Genomic DNA, 15,719 nt, shown 5'->3' on the forward strand with positions numbered 1-15,719 from the left:
ACGTAAAAAATGTTATCCTACCTCAATAATAAATCGTAATCAATCCTGAGGCAGGGCAGTGTGGTTTTTATTAGGGTTTCAACAAAGTACCATCCTCATTTCACTGAATGCATCTGTCAGTTGGTCTCCTCATCAAAGAGGTACATTTAGATTTAACCAGCTGATTGACAAGACGGTAACATTCAGTTATTGAAAACTTTCATTCAACGTGACGGTGTGTGAATGAACACCATATTTCTTCGATTTGATGTGTTTTTGGTCTTTTTGCTGTCATCCACTAGGTGTCAGTAGTACTAACCAAAACAATTGAAGGCGGAAGGAGAGTATTAGACCAATACTGTATATTCAGGATGACTGATGTCTGCATGTTATGAGAACATTAGGGGAGAGCAGGGACATTTTTCATATAGACCTCGTTTTAAAAGATAATGTTTTTAGCAGAAATATTTATATATTTTTGCTGTGGTATCTAACAAGTGGTCTTTCAATATCAGGGGTTATTTTGTATCTATGTAGAACAACTCCAATATACCTTCACTTTAACAATAGTTGCACATTGTTAAAGTTGACCCCGTCAGCAGGGAAGATTGTAACACGGGTGGGTCAAAAGGAACACAACATTTGCTAGATTTACTGGCTTAGTCTTGTTTATTTTAAATATATGTGGCTATGGCATTGTTATTATTCACTGCAAACATATTTTGTCCATTATTTTTGTTAAAAAATATTAAACTGCCTTTTCATTTTTTATTTCATTTTCATCAAATGTTTCAAAAGCAATCCAACAACGCAAAATGTTAAAAATTTTCTACATTTTAGTATTATTGGCAATATGCATTTATCTATACGAGTCAAAACACTGAAAACTAAAGTGGAAGTGAAAAATAATGCATGGTTATTAGCAGCGGGACATAAATAACAGTGTTACCTTTGTCCCCACACAAACAATTTAAACCTGATTTACTTTTAAACTGAAAAGCTAAGACATTTCAAACTCAAGGATGTTATTGCACTAAATTACCTGTAGATTGATCATTAGTGTGACACATTAAAAGAGAAACACAACTTGTAATAAGGAAAAAAGAACCGCTGCAATCATTTACTTTTTGAAATTTGGAGCTAACTGCGATCACATGATATTTGCCAGCTCCATCAAGGGTTACATGCTGAATGTGCTGTTACAGCCTAGCAGTCAAATGTTGTTGGGGTTTTGGGAAAATCGCTTTGTTACTTTCGTCCCACGTTAGTTTCATCCACACTCTACCCTATTTAAAAATCTATTTGTCAAAAATAGTATTTATTTCTTCTTTGAAGTAGACAAGTTATTGTAGACAAGAAGTGGTCTGTGTAAGAAGTTTCTTTTTGGAAAAAAAGGCATTTTATTAACTGAATGTTTAGAAACACTTTTGACTTTTTATGAAGACAAAGGATGATAAAGACCTTATTTAAAACATAAACTTGTCTTTCTATTATTTGGTTTGAAGAACAGAGTAATTCTAGTGCATTTTAAAAAAAATGATACAACCAAGCCTTTCATCAATGGTCCATGAGTGAGCAGCATCTGTTGGTTTCATTGCAATTAGATACAAAAATACGCCATGTACAAAAATTCTATCAGCATACTTAATATTTCTCCGTTTTACTTACCTTGTCTTACCTATGACAGAAATATAACTTTGCTGCATTGAACATGAACTGGCACTTCTGGTACCAGGAGGCCGTGACAGATCAGGCATGAGATCCCTTGGTTAATGCTGTGACTGTGGTGGTAGCTGGAGCTTCTGATGCTGACTGAAACTGCTACACGAACAAGTAGGCAATGACACCATTTGAGTGTCTGTGGCAGGAATTGTTGATGTGAAGCAGCCATTGCCAGAACTTTAGTATCAGTGTAAACCACTTCAGAACCAGTACCACCAGATGTAAGTGCTGCTTTTCAAGCCTCTTTTTCAAGGTGAGAGTAGGGATGTAAGTGTGTCCTATTGAGAGAGGGCTCTGGATGCAGACCTGGTGCAGTGCAATTTGACCTGCATCAAATGATTTTTAATGCACTCACCTTATCCCACCCCTAACCCTCATAGTAACATCACCAGCTCTATTGAGTGCATTGTGTCTGACATTGCATCACTGAGATATGCATCATCAAGGCTGCATCCAGATACTGTTGCCCATTGCAGTGCACAAACTGTCAAGCTGCAAGAGATACACTAGAAAGGACAGATTTAAATAAGCAGTTCCTTACTATAAGAAAACTACTTTTAGCTGATCTTAGATTATTTACCTTATACCAGTTGTGGAGCTGGATTTGCCCCAAACCAATTCAACTAGTTTGACAGTCATGGAGGAGTTCCCCATGCAGACAGGATGATCGGAGGAACATTTTATTATTACATTGAACATTAAGATTGTACATGAATTCTTTCTTGTGTTGAAGATCTCACCTGTTGACAGCCTGGAATGTTCTGTGGTTTGTATCCACGCAGCAGTATGTCATGGTTACTGGGGAAATGCCCACACAAGAATGCATAAATCGTACCCCATAGTGACCAAACTGTTGGCCATTCCCAAACATTTCCCAACACTACTGCAAAACAAAGAAATCAAATAAGAACATGTTTCTTTAACTTTCATTGCAGTTTTTTATCAATGCATTTGGCTCAGAGTTGAACCATAATTTTGTTAGGAATTTACAAAGCCAATTGTCACAAATGTTAGAGATGTAAATGATCATTGTCATCAGCAACATTTTTATAGACATTTGTTTAAAAAAAGCATGAAGGTTTTATCTTTTTAATGTGCTTTATACAGTTGAAATCAGAATTATTAAACCCCCTTTGAATTTTTTAAAAAAATATTTCTCAAGTTATGCTTAACAGAGCAAGGACATTTTCACAGTACATCTGATCATAGTTTTTCTTTTGGAGAAAGTCTTATTTGTTTTATTTCGGCTAGAATAAAAGCAGGTTTTAATTTTTAAAAAGCATTTTCGGGTCAAAATTATTAGCCCCTTTAAGCTATTTTTTGATAGTCCACAGAACAAACCATCTTTATACAATAACTTGCCTAATTACCCTAACCTGCCGAGTTAACCTAAATAAGCCTTTAAATGTCACTTTAAGCTGCAGAAGTGTCTAGAAAAATATCTAGTCAAATATTATGTACTGCCCTCATGACAAAGATAAAATAAATCAGTTATTAGCAATGAGTTATTAAAACTATTATGTTTAGAAATGTGTTGAAAAAATCTTCTCTCCGTTAATCAGAAAAAAAAATAAATAAACAGGGGGCTAATAATTCAGGGGGTTTAATAATTCTGACTTCAACTGTAAAATACCTCCAACCCAATGAAACACTTTAAATATAATTTAAAATTGAGAAAGTATTTGAACCAAAAGACAATTAAAATGTAACACAGACCTAACACTTCAGTGCTACACATTTTCAGTTGAACAGAATGTGAATGCTGGAAATCTGTAGCTCAGTCAACCATGGCATAAAGACTTGCATAAACAACCACGTAACAGGAAACAAACCAAGAAAAATGATCGAACAACTATTCAAAAGCAGGCACTTCTTTTCTTCTGTCTTTCATCACAATCTCTTACACACCATTTCTGTAAATCTGTAAATTATCTGAAGAACAATGGGCAGTCTAAATATTCAGAAAAAAACAACAACCCAAAAATCATTAGTCACTTTTATTGAAAGGTTCTGTTTATAAAGCACAACAGAAATAAGACTTATTAAAACAGTTTTGTGTCCAGTTCATTAATGAGTTAATGTTGGTTGAAAATCAGTTCACAACTCGTATCTGAACAATAAGTTAGTGAATTATACAAGTCTTTATTTGTGGATTACTATTTAAATGGGGTAGATTTTTATTTACAAACTGGACAGTTAAAATGATGCAAATTCTCAAGCATTTTGTACACTTCTGTAATACATATTAAACTAGAACAGTTAAAGAGCATTCTTCTTAAAATGTTAACCCGTTTTGATCAACGGTACATCTTGTAAGTTGATATTTGTCAGCACACTTTTTAATTGATTTTTATGTTCATATAATATTGCTGTTGCCCCACAGTCCAAAGACATGGGCTATAAGTGAATTGGGCAAGCTAAATTGTCTGTAGTGTATGTGTGTGAATGAGAGTGTGTGGGTGTTTCCCAGTGATGGGTTGCAGCTGGAAGGGCATCCGCTGCGTACAACATATATGCTAGATAAGTTGGTGGTTCATTCCGCTGTGACAACCTCGGATAAAAAAAGGGACTAAGCGGAAAAGAAAAAGAATGAATAACTTTGCTGCATGGCATATTTTGTTATTTTCACTTGTTTGCACAGTTGCAACATTATCAGTATGGTTATGTTTAAATGTTAAAACTAAACATTTTCTTGCAAAATAAACATTCATTATTTATTCATTCATTTTCTTTTCGGCTTAATTCTTTTATTAATCCAGGGTTGCCACAATAAATGAACCGCCAACTTATCCAGCATATGTTTTACACAGCGGATGCCCTTCCAGCTGCAACCAATCACTGGGAATTATTTATACACACTCATTTACCCACATACACTACAGACAATTTAGCTTACCCAATTCGCCTATAGAGCATGTCTTTTGACCACATGAAACACGTTGAGAACATGCAAACTTCATACAGAAATGACAACGGACCCAGTCGAGACTCAAACCAGCGCCCTTTTTGCTGTGAGGCGATCGTGCTACCCACTGCGCCACTGTGACACCCTAAACCAGGGGTCACCAACATGTATTAACATATTAATAATAACATATGAAAAGTAAATTAAGAAAATGTGTTTTTTAATAACTGGTAGCCCTTCACATTAATCGGTACCCAAGAAGTAGCTCTCATTTTTCAAAAGGTTGGTGACCCCTGCCCTAAACATTCATTAATAAGTACTCATTTTACTACACTTAAAAACTAATATAACAAGCATTAAAAATCAAGTTTTGTACTATGACAAAAGGATAGTTGATGACCTCATCATTTATCCTCCCTCGTGTTTCTTTCTCTTTTTGAACACAAAAGAAGACATTTTGAAGAATGTTAGCTGCTGGGACCCATCAACTTCCATAGTAGAAAAGAAATGAGTCAATGTGTCAAAACAACTTGCATTTCTCCTCAAAATGTTTTTTTTATTTTAACAAAAGAAACTTAAATAGGATTTGAACAAGGGTGAGTAAATGAAGCAGTGAATTTTTAAAAAGGAGGACTTTATATTTTACTGTAAAATTTTATGGCAGTGGCTTTGGACCTTCAATTGCTGACACCTGAATTAATATTCATTAATGCCAAACAAGTCTCAGATTGTCTTTCAAAAATGCTGCGTCATGTTCCTCGTGATGTTTTGTAAATCAGACTAGTTTTTCCTCTTAAGCATGCAGTTGTCAACATGACTTTGTTTCCTGGTGAACTCAATACATGTGAACACTGACTCTGGGAAACTTCAAATATGTCACTTTGACACACAGTTTCATAAATATTAGAATCTACCAAGAAAATACAAAATTAAATGCATGATTTTTAAGTATTTTATATAGTTTAATTCCCTTTTAGTTTAAACTTTGTCTGTTCTGCATGTCTTTAACACTGATTTAAAACAACAACTGCATACATACAACCATACAACAATCACACAATAGAAACACTCATCAAGACAACAGCGTAAGCTAAAAAATTTAAAACCAAATTAGCCCCATACTGTACATATTACTGCAGATCATTCTTGGCAACCACCCAATTCACTTCAAACAGTCATCCGATTTAAAACAACAACTGCAATTGGAATAAATGACTTTTTATAAGCATTTCTTCGGGCTTTAGGAATTCTAAACCTGCGCCTGTGTCACTTCAAAAGCTGAGTGAAGGGGATGTGTATTATCTTTAAAAATCACAATTGCCGTGTTTTCCATAAAGGAGTCAAATAGAATCTGTAGCGAATGTTGTTTTTGACCAGTTATCTTATTTGCCTGATTGATAATTTACGATAAATCACATTATGATAAGTTCTTTTGGTGAGGTTTAAGTATGGTTGTTTATGCATGCGTCTAAACTGAAATGTGCTGAAACCAGTCAGAACAGTTCTCAGTTTACCGCCATCTCAAAGCGTCTTACAGTATGTTTTCATTCTTTAGATTGCTGAGCTGCATGTTCCCAGCATTCACATGAAGATAAAAGTACAGATTGAAGATTAAATTCCATGTATCTGTTCAATTATATTCAGTTCATGTTTTTTTAATCTACAGTATATATATATATAAAGCATATTTGGAAAGCATTAATGCACAGAATAGACACATTGCACCATAGTCTAGCATGCTTTTTTAACAAATGGCTTTAAAATGTAGTGGATGACATTGGTAATTCCTGAGTTAAAACATATCACTTCTCATAGTTGGCTTTGGAAATTCCCACAATATTCAGCTATAAACTTACTTGTACTCTCAGCAAAATTCAGTGGTTTTGCAGTAGTTTTTCCCCGGGTCCTCCGGTTTCCTCCCACAGTTCAAAAACAAGCACTCTAAACAATTAATCCAAATACTTTAGCTAAACTCTGAGTACACCTTTCAGCATCCATATCTGACACTTAGCTACAAGCAAGAGGGGGAGTCATCGAGATCTACCCGAGCTCAAACTCCCCTCTCGCCTTGCAACGGGAGGAAGCCCAGGGCTCGAGGATCTTATAAGCTCAGGGCTCTCTCCTGGGACAGCATGCCAAACTAGCTTTATTATCAATCATCAGCTAAGTGTGAACTTTTGAAAAGCCCATTTAAATAAGTGGGCTTTAAAAGGTGGCAGGTCAGTGATTGTACGAAGCTCATTAGGAAGGGTATTTCAGAGTATATATAAAAATCACATTCTTTAATCAAAAAGAAATAATGTAATTAAAATATATTAAAATCATGTTATTTAATTATAAACAAATTATGTGGTTTGAACATATAAACATGTTTTCATTGTTAAGAAATCATGTAGTTTGAACTTTTTCTAAACCATGTTATTTATAATAAGGAAATTATGTAGTTTGAACATATAAAAGTCTTAAACACTGTAACAGGTAAAAACAGTCTTCGAAGCTATATCATGCATATTAATATAGTTGTGCCACATTCACAGAAGAGCCCGCTGATTGGTTCAAACCAAGTCTTTTTTATGAATTAATGATGAAAACTCAAAGATGTCATGTTGTACTGGCCAGTACAGAGATCCAGTGTCCACACTGGAACTTACACAAAGATCTCATGGCTGCGATGTAGCTTCAAATTTTATTTTTTAAAGATCGTATAAGAAGAACGTATTTGCTCGAAATATTGTAAAAACAACCAATTAGATTCATTTTGTGAAGTATATGTCCTAATACTGGTATTAACAATGTGGGACACATATACAGTATGACTGTCAACATCTCAAAAAATGTTTTGATGCTTCATGACCCATTTATAATAAAGAAATCATGTAGAACATATAGAACATATAGAACATATTAAACATATAGAAGTCGTGTTATTTAATCAAAATTAAATCATGTAGCCTTAACATATAAAAATCATGTTGATTTAACATGTAAAAAATCACGTTTAATAAACTATATTATGTGCAACCAATGTACATAATGTTTTATGTTAATCCAACAACTTTTTTTTCATTGTGTACACTAGAACTACACAATATATGCCTAGTGTGTATGCCAATGTGCATAAATGTCCAATTTTAATAATCAATTTCAATTATACAAATTCATTAAAAATGGTGAAGATATAAACCTGCATCTAAATAGTTAATAAAATAGAAAGACAGAAAAAGCAACAAATATCTTTGGAAAAAGTTTTTTTTTTTTTCAGGAAACTTGTAAAACATTGATTTTCAGGAGTCTAACAGACAACATTCTTCAACTTATCTAGATACTTCCTTCTTTTGGGAAAGTTTGACTGTTCCGAAAACAAAAATTCCAAAGCCACGCCTCCGAAGTATATTTAGGGCAGAAACGAAACCGTGTGAGGAGGAGAGCAGTCAGAGGTCAATTCCTTAAACTTCATCATGAATTTATTATATATTTTCCTTACATTCTTCGTCCTTTTCTGCAAATCTGATGGCTTTATCAGACCCAGTAATGGTCTCCGCGAATGCCGCCAAAACTCAAATTTAACAGCTCTAGAGGTGCTCCCAGGTGGAGGTTGGGACAACCTGCGCAATTTAGACGTGGGACGGGTGATGAACTTGACCTATTCCCAGTGTCAGACCACAGAAGATGGACTTTATCTCATCCCAGACGAAGTGTTTGTCATTCCGCGAAAAACAAGCGGAGTGGAAACTCACTCTGAGACTATAATGTCATGGCTGGATCAGAGAAGCTCCACGTCAGGATCCATCAATGCAGACGCTTCCTACCTTACTGTTCTAAACGGAAAATTCTCTGAGGAAAACACGCGCATGAAAATACACCAAGTGAGAGGGAATTCCGTAACAACACGAGTTCAGGTAAGACAGAAAAGTAAAAGCAGCATGTTTTATTTTTATTTAATGGCCAAAACGGTATATTATATTTACAGTGTATTCTTAAATTGATGTTTTTTTTTTATCATTTTGTTAGCATAAAGCTTTAAACTATATTTTTGACAACACTGACATACTCTGGATAATATTTGACAACATAGATTTGTGTCAAATGTCAAAAAAGAAAAAAAAAGTCAAATACAGGGCAGATTACGGCCCGCACTCACAGTACAATCGTGGTGTGGGCATTAAAAAGCCTTCGTAACAAGAGGACGCGTCTGTTCAAGGACATTTTTATACACATTAGTATTATTTTAAACAGAAAAGATAGGCTATAACCATATCCACATGTAAAAAAATATTAATATTTAATTAAATCTTATTCTCATTTCATAATATAAGGAAGTAAAATGATGTTTCGTAATAGCTAACATTAAAATAAAAAAAAAATTACTTACTTTCAGTTAAATGTATGTTCATTCATTCATTTTCTTTTTGGCTTAGTCCCTTTATTAATCCGAGGTCGCCACAGCGGAATAAACCATCAACCTATTCAGCACATATTTTACGCAACGGATGCCCTTCCAGCCGCAACCCATCTTTACACTCATCCATACACACTCATTACACTCATACACTACGGACAATTTAGCCTACCCAATTCACCTGTACCACATGTCTGTAGACTTTGGGGGAAACTGGAGCACCCGGAGAAAACCCACGCGAACGCCAACTGACCAAGCCTTGAAACAGCGACCTTCTTGCTGTGAGGCATCAGCACTACCTACTGCGCCACTGCATCGCCTAAATTTATGTTTCAGTGATTTTTGTTTCCTTCATCATTTGAAAATGTTTAGGGAAATGTTTATCTTATTTTTAAATAAAGAGCTTGTTAAAAGTGTTAATTCAATTTTATTTAATTTTATATTAATTTATGGTAAATTCTGGCAATTTATGTCACAACCTAAAGATGTGCCCATCTAAAGACATTCATTTTCTAATAATATTAATATAAACAAATACTCTAAGCCTCATATTTACATTAATTTTATTGAAAATATAAAAATTTACTAAAAAAGTATTGATCATTGTTTTGTGTTATCTTCTCAGGTACGCAACCATCTGTACACCGTGAATGCTTACCCTGACTTCACCCTGGATTCCCGCTTTTCCCAGCAGATCTCGGAACTCGCAGATGCTATTGAGAACAATCAAACACGTCAAGCAATGTATTTGTCAGAGAAAGTCATACTTGAATATGGTACCCATGTCATCACAAGCATCGATGCCGGTGCCACTTTAGTGCAGGAGGACTATATAAAAAGGTCTTACGTCTCTGACACTAATTCAGAGAGGTCTTCTGTCTCTGCATCCGCAGGCATTAACTTTTTTAACATGGTTAATTTTAACTTTGGCAGCAAAGAAACCGAGCAAACCTCTGAAACCCTCACTTACCAGCAAAACATCACATACTCATTAGTTCAGAGCCACGGCGGGGCTTTATTCTATCAAGGCATCACTATGCAGAAGTGGCAAGAGAGCACTCAAAATCATCTTGTGGCAATTGACCGTTCTGGTCTGCCGATTCACTATTTTCTCAATCCAGCCGTATTCCCTGACCTCCCAGTTCCCACTTTACATAAGCTTGCCTTTTCAGTGCAGAAGGCTGCAGAACGTTACTACAACATAAACACCACTCCAGGCTGCACAGATCAAAGTTCTCAAAACTTTAACTTTCAGGCCAATGTGAACGACACGTCCTGTGAGGGTCCAGTCACCAATTTGACATTTGGTGGCGTTTACCAAACATGCACTCCTGAGTCACCAGATGGAAATGTCATCTGTGATGAATTTGCACAAAGAAATCCAGACACTGGTGACTTTACTTGCCGTCAACCATACAGTGCCACTCGGTTACATTCTGAGAACGTACAGCAGGGTTATAATAATTATGAGTGCCATGAGGAATGTCATTCATGCTGGTTAATTTTGGATTGTTGTCATCAAGTATGTGGAAATGTTTACTACGTCCGCCAGGCACAAATTGACACTTATTGGTGTTCCACAAGTCAGACAGTCCCTGAAAACACCGGATACCTATTTGGGGGTCTATTTGGACCATCTTTACAAAACCCACAGACCAAATCTCATGACTGCCCTGCAAATTATTTTGAACAAGTATTTCTGACTAACGGCATGAGGATTTGTCTGAGCAATGACTATGAGGCAGGAACAATATCCTCTGTGCCATTTGGGGGTTTATTTAGCTGCCAATCTGGCAACCCTCAAGCAGGAAACCAGTACCGTTGTCCACCTCAGTACAGCCAACACCTTGCAACTATTAGCGATGGCTGTCAAGTATTGTACTGTGTACAATCGGGTGTGTTTACTGGCGGCCAGTTAAAACCTGTTCACCTCCCACCTTTCACAAAGCCACCTCTGATCAACATGATGGCGACAAACACAGTCGCTGTAATGACAGAAGGCGATAAAGCCTGGATGAGGGTTGGGGGGACAAAAAAATGGAGAGTGGCAAACCTTGGAGAAGTCAGTCGAATGGCCAAACTGATCGATGCATCATCCACCCAGATGTCAGGAGGGGAAAAGGCCGGTGTTGCTTGCGGTGTGATGACTTTGGTCGCTATTGTGGTGGCAGGAATTGTGATCTTAATGAAACGGAGGAGAAAGTTTTCTCATTTCAGTTTTAAAAGGGGATATGAAGAGATTCAGCATGATGGCCAGAGCACTGTAGAGATTGAAAGAGAGCAGCAGAATACAAATGAAAACCCCACTCAACCTCTGCTACCATAGTTTCTGAGGGCTTTGTCTGAGATTTGGTAATTGCTGTAAAACATTGATTAGATTGCAATCAGATTTCTAAATTCTAAATGGTTGGCGTTTAGGTAATATACTGATGTGATGATGCATATAAGGGCTGCTATACTGTATTTAGAACAGATTTGCAAATAGTTTGAATGATGATGCAGTATTTTGTATTTATATATATATATATATATATATATATATATATATATATATATATATATATATATATACACACACTAATTATACTTTTATAATGTTTTACTGAGAATATATGTATTCACAGTGTAAAAATTCTGTGCCTTGACTTTTTATGCTTGTTTCTTTAATCTTTAATCTTTGTATCTAATCTAGTCACTTTGTATTTTGTATTTAACCTATGTTTTTATATATTAATAAAATCCCACTTTCTGGCAAGCATTCACTTGTGTACTTTTTGTAAAATAAAACATGAAATTTTGATTTGTTTTATGACAGAACATTTGGAATGAATGCCACTTGTCACACTTGGTTGCAAGTTTGACAATGTCTGACAGAAGACAGAAAGCATAAACAACCACGGGATCTTCATGTGCACGTATTATCAAGTTAGAACGAGAAAAAGAAACAGGCACAGTTAGCAAATAACAATAACCAGCATGATAGTGTGTGTGTGTGTGAAGTTTGAAAACGCATTGCCATCTCACCTGAATGCTGATTTAAATGCCTTTCGAGGTTGGACATCGTCACATTGCATTACTATCCAGCAAAACAGCAGATGAAGGTAATGTTTTGAATGGTTCACCATTACCCACCATCATATACCTTTGAAATCCACCACACAACCGAACTGCAATACTCCTAGTTTCCAGCAGAGGCCAGGGTCTGCTAATATTACAGCAACCGCCAAGTCAACCTTTTATCACATAGGAAACATTACATTATATGCAGGGTGCGAATTACAGGGGAGTTTGAGGGGATTGAACACCCACCACCCTTAAAGGACGTCAAAACAAGATATATGGGCTGGTCAGCCTTTAAATAGTGAGAACTAGTTTTCCCTGAGCTGTCTCTTAAATAATAAAATTAATAATTAAAGTGATAGATTATACCAATATACATTTGACCACCCCTATAATGGTTCATACCATTATAGGGGTTCATGCATAATCGGACTAATCAGTCTTTGCAGGAATGATTTAACAATCTTGCGATGGATATCGTAAGTGTTCACGAGACGATTTCTTTTTGTTAAATAGGTGTTTGTATTTACATATAGCCGTAATGTAAAATTAAACTGAATAGTTTGGGCTACAGTAATCTGAAATAATCAGAGGTTACTGTATGTCAGAATACAATCAAAACACTGAAAACTTAAATACGTCTTATTAATAAATTTGATGTCATTTGATTTAAATAGATACATTTAATAAAAAGGTCGACCCCGATAGCCAATGTATATTCGCATTCTGATTACATGCTTTTATGTTTGATTTTAGGCCTACAGTCAGATGGCATTTCTGTGTGGAGTTTGCATGTTCTCCCCGTGTTGGCGTGGGTTTCCTCCGGATGCTCTGGTTTCCCACCCAAGTCTAAAGACATGCACTATAAGTGAATTGGGTAAGCTAAATTGTCGAGAGGGTGCTCGCTGCAGAGCCATTTGAGGAGAGCTGAGCTCCAGCGAGGGGAAGCATGAGCTGTCGCTCCTCCTCCTGTAAGCTGTTTTAATGCGTACACCAACTCCACCCCTAACCCTACCCCCAGTGACATCACTCGTAGAAGAAGTGCAAAAAAGGTGGAGCTCAAGCTTAAGCTCCCCCTCGCTGGAGCTCAGCTCTCCTCAAATGGCTCTGCAGCGAGCACCACTTGAAATTGTCCGTAGTGTATGTGTGTGAATAAGTATGTATGGATGTTTCCTAGTGATGGGTTGCAGCTGGAAGGGCATTCCCTGCATAAAAAATGCTGGATAAGTTAGCGGTTCATTCCGCTGTGGCGACCCCTGATTAAAAAAAGGGACTAAGCTGAAAAGAAAATGAATGAATGTTGCCCTACACAATTATTTAAACCATAGAAATAGAACGATATACTGTACATTTGTGTCATGCTATAATCCACATAAAGATTTTATTTTAAAAACTACGTTGTTTTGCTATGATAATGTGAGCTAAATTCCTCAGGTAATAAAACTAATTGTTTAAATTGTCAACAGTACCAAGATTTGAGACATTTCAGCTCTAAGATGACCCGATTTAACATCTCTATTTACTCATTACTCATACACATATAATTGGCAGCACATTCTGAGAGGGTGAGCTTATTTGGTCAGTGTTTTTAATATTGTTTGGTCTGCCATGTTTTTGGTTGCCAAATGCACCAGTAGCCAATATTATTCATAAACCAATCCAGTGCATACACACCCCTTCTCCACTGAATGAAGATTTCAAACACATTTACACTGGGAGTTTAGCTCAGAAACACCCAAAGGCTGTTGTGAGTGGATGTTATTGAAGATAATAGCTAACTGAGCACATAAAGGTTAGTAATATACCAAAATAAAGCTGATGCTAGTTTGTTAGCTCGCACAAACATCATTAGACACACATTATCGATCAACCAGTTTATTGAATCAGCCCTCCACCAGCACCATGACATCTTCTGTCATTAAAGAAGGTAATGAAATACAGCCAGAGAACAGGAGCCAGCCTGCTGAGTGGAAAAATACAAGTGTGTTTGGAAAAATTAGGGTTTTTGCATCCAGCTATTTTAAATCATGACGGATGACATAATGCCCAGTAGAATCATGCACTCTTTTCAGATTCATGGAATGTTTCTTGAAGGAATTAGAGACAGATATTCACAATAACACAAATCCATCACAATTCAAGTAAACCTAAAGAGCACCTATAATGAAAATCATCTTTTGTAAGCTATTTGGACAGAACTGTATGTAGTTATAGTGTGTCCACTGTCATATTGGGTGATATAAACAAAACAAGTCTTTTTTTAAATTTCCTAATGTTAAAATAGGATCCAGCGATTTTGAAGCCCACTGCAATGTGACATACAGTTGTGGTTTCCCCACCCACCAAATTGATTGACAGGTGCCATGTTTCAATAATAACGTGTACACAAGACCAATAAGCTTTTTGTTTTGCAAATAAACTGGGATTAAAATTTTTGCTACAGCTCTTTGTGATTTTTATAAGTTTTATAAATTTAAAACTTTTTTTAAAACAACATGTTTGCAATAAAATTTTAACCGCTATAATCACTACAGCCGCATGCTGCAAGAAACATGCTTGTATATGTTTGTGTGTACTGCAAACAGCCTTTGTGTGAGACTCATAATTTCAGAAAGGCTTGAATAAAGTCAAGAATAATAAATAAATTCATGAAATAAATTCATGAAATTCATGAAATAAACTTACTTGGTATTTTTTGACTAATACGCTGTATTTTAGCTTCATCCGTGTCTGTCTCTAGCTACATTTCCATCCACCTATTGTTTGTGCATTGTTTTTTTGGACAGCTTTTGTAAACTGTTGCTCGGGTTTAGGGAAGTGAGCGGGCGGGCGGGTCAATCGGTAAAATTGGTTGGGTTCAGGGAAGGAGGAGGGCGGGTCAGCCGATTGGCCGGTCGCGCAGTCAATCATCTGGTCAGTCAGACAGCGGCCTCTGGTGTGTTCACGCGAGAACAGTGCGGGCGCGAACTGCACTCGCGAGAGGCGTCTGAGATGCGAAAAAGCGCACAACAGCGGCCTCTCGCGAATTCGCAAAAACAAAAACTGCAGCCGTACGTACCCACAGGGACGTATTTCGCGGTCTCCAGAAATGTCCGCGGGACTACATTTCCACAATGAGCCTGGGATGTCTAAAGCGCCTTAACCTTTTCAGTATTAGTGTTATTATATTATAAATGACCTCCAGAATCAAGAGTATCTGTGCTCCGTGCCTCACGTCTTCAAACGCCACCGTGCGTTCACTGCGTGTCAGGATTGCCTTCTGAGGCTGAAGTCATTTATTAAATAATGAAATGATTTACGCAACTTCTCCTACCGCAGAAAATTCCGTTTTTACTTTAGATATTCGGAGCCAGTTAATCAGGATTTTGTTCTCTTTGATTTAATGGATGGAAACGCTGCTTCCTTCGCACATCTTTTTTGTGGTAATCCAGTTTTGCACATAAAGTTAATTATGTGTTATTGTGTATATGTGTTATGTGTTATTATGTTATTAATTTTTGAATGGAAACATAGCTACTGTCACTGACTGCTGTTTATCTGACTTAACGTAGGAGAAGCAGACACACACGTTTGAATGGGGAGAAGCAGCTCAGCTGAATTTAAAGCCACAGGCTACAAAAACAGCTACAATGTACTCAAACACTGAAATTGGAT

At 36.5% G+C, this 15,719-nt stretch overlaps 1 protein-coding gene across 1 annotated transcript; it reads left to right on the top strand.

Moving 5' to 3' along the window:
• The first annotated feature begins 7,999 nt into the window (after positions 1-7,999).
• Positions 8,000-11,760, top strand: mpeg1.2 (macrophage expressed 1, tandem duplicate 2). Its single transcript, NM_001020586.2, is given in 2 exon segments — positions 8,000-8,505; positions 9,631-11,760. Coding segments are annotated over 2 exon segments (2,142 nt in total). The 5' UTR covers positions 8,000-8,064; the 3' UTR covers positions 11,332-11,760.
• Positions 11,761-15,719: the final 3,959 nt, after the last annotated feature.

The sequence above is a fragment of the Danio rerio genome, chromosome 8 (genome assembly GCF_052040795.2).
Source record: "Danio rerio strain M-AB ecotype USA chromosome 8, GRCz13ab, whole genome shotgun sequence".
NCBI classification, from domain to species: Eukaryota; Metazoa; Chordata; class Actinopteri; order Cypriniformes; family Danionidae; genus Danio; species Danio rerio.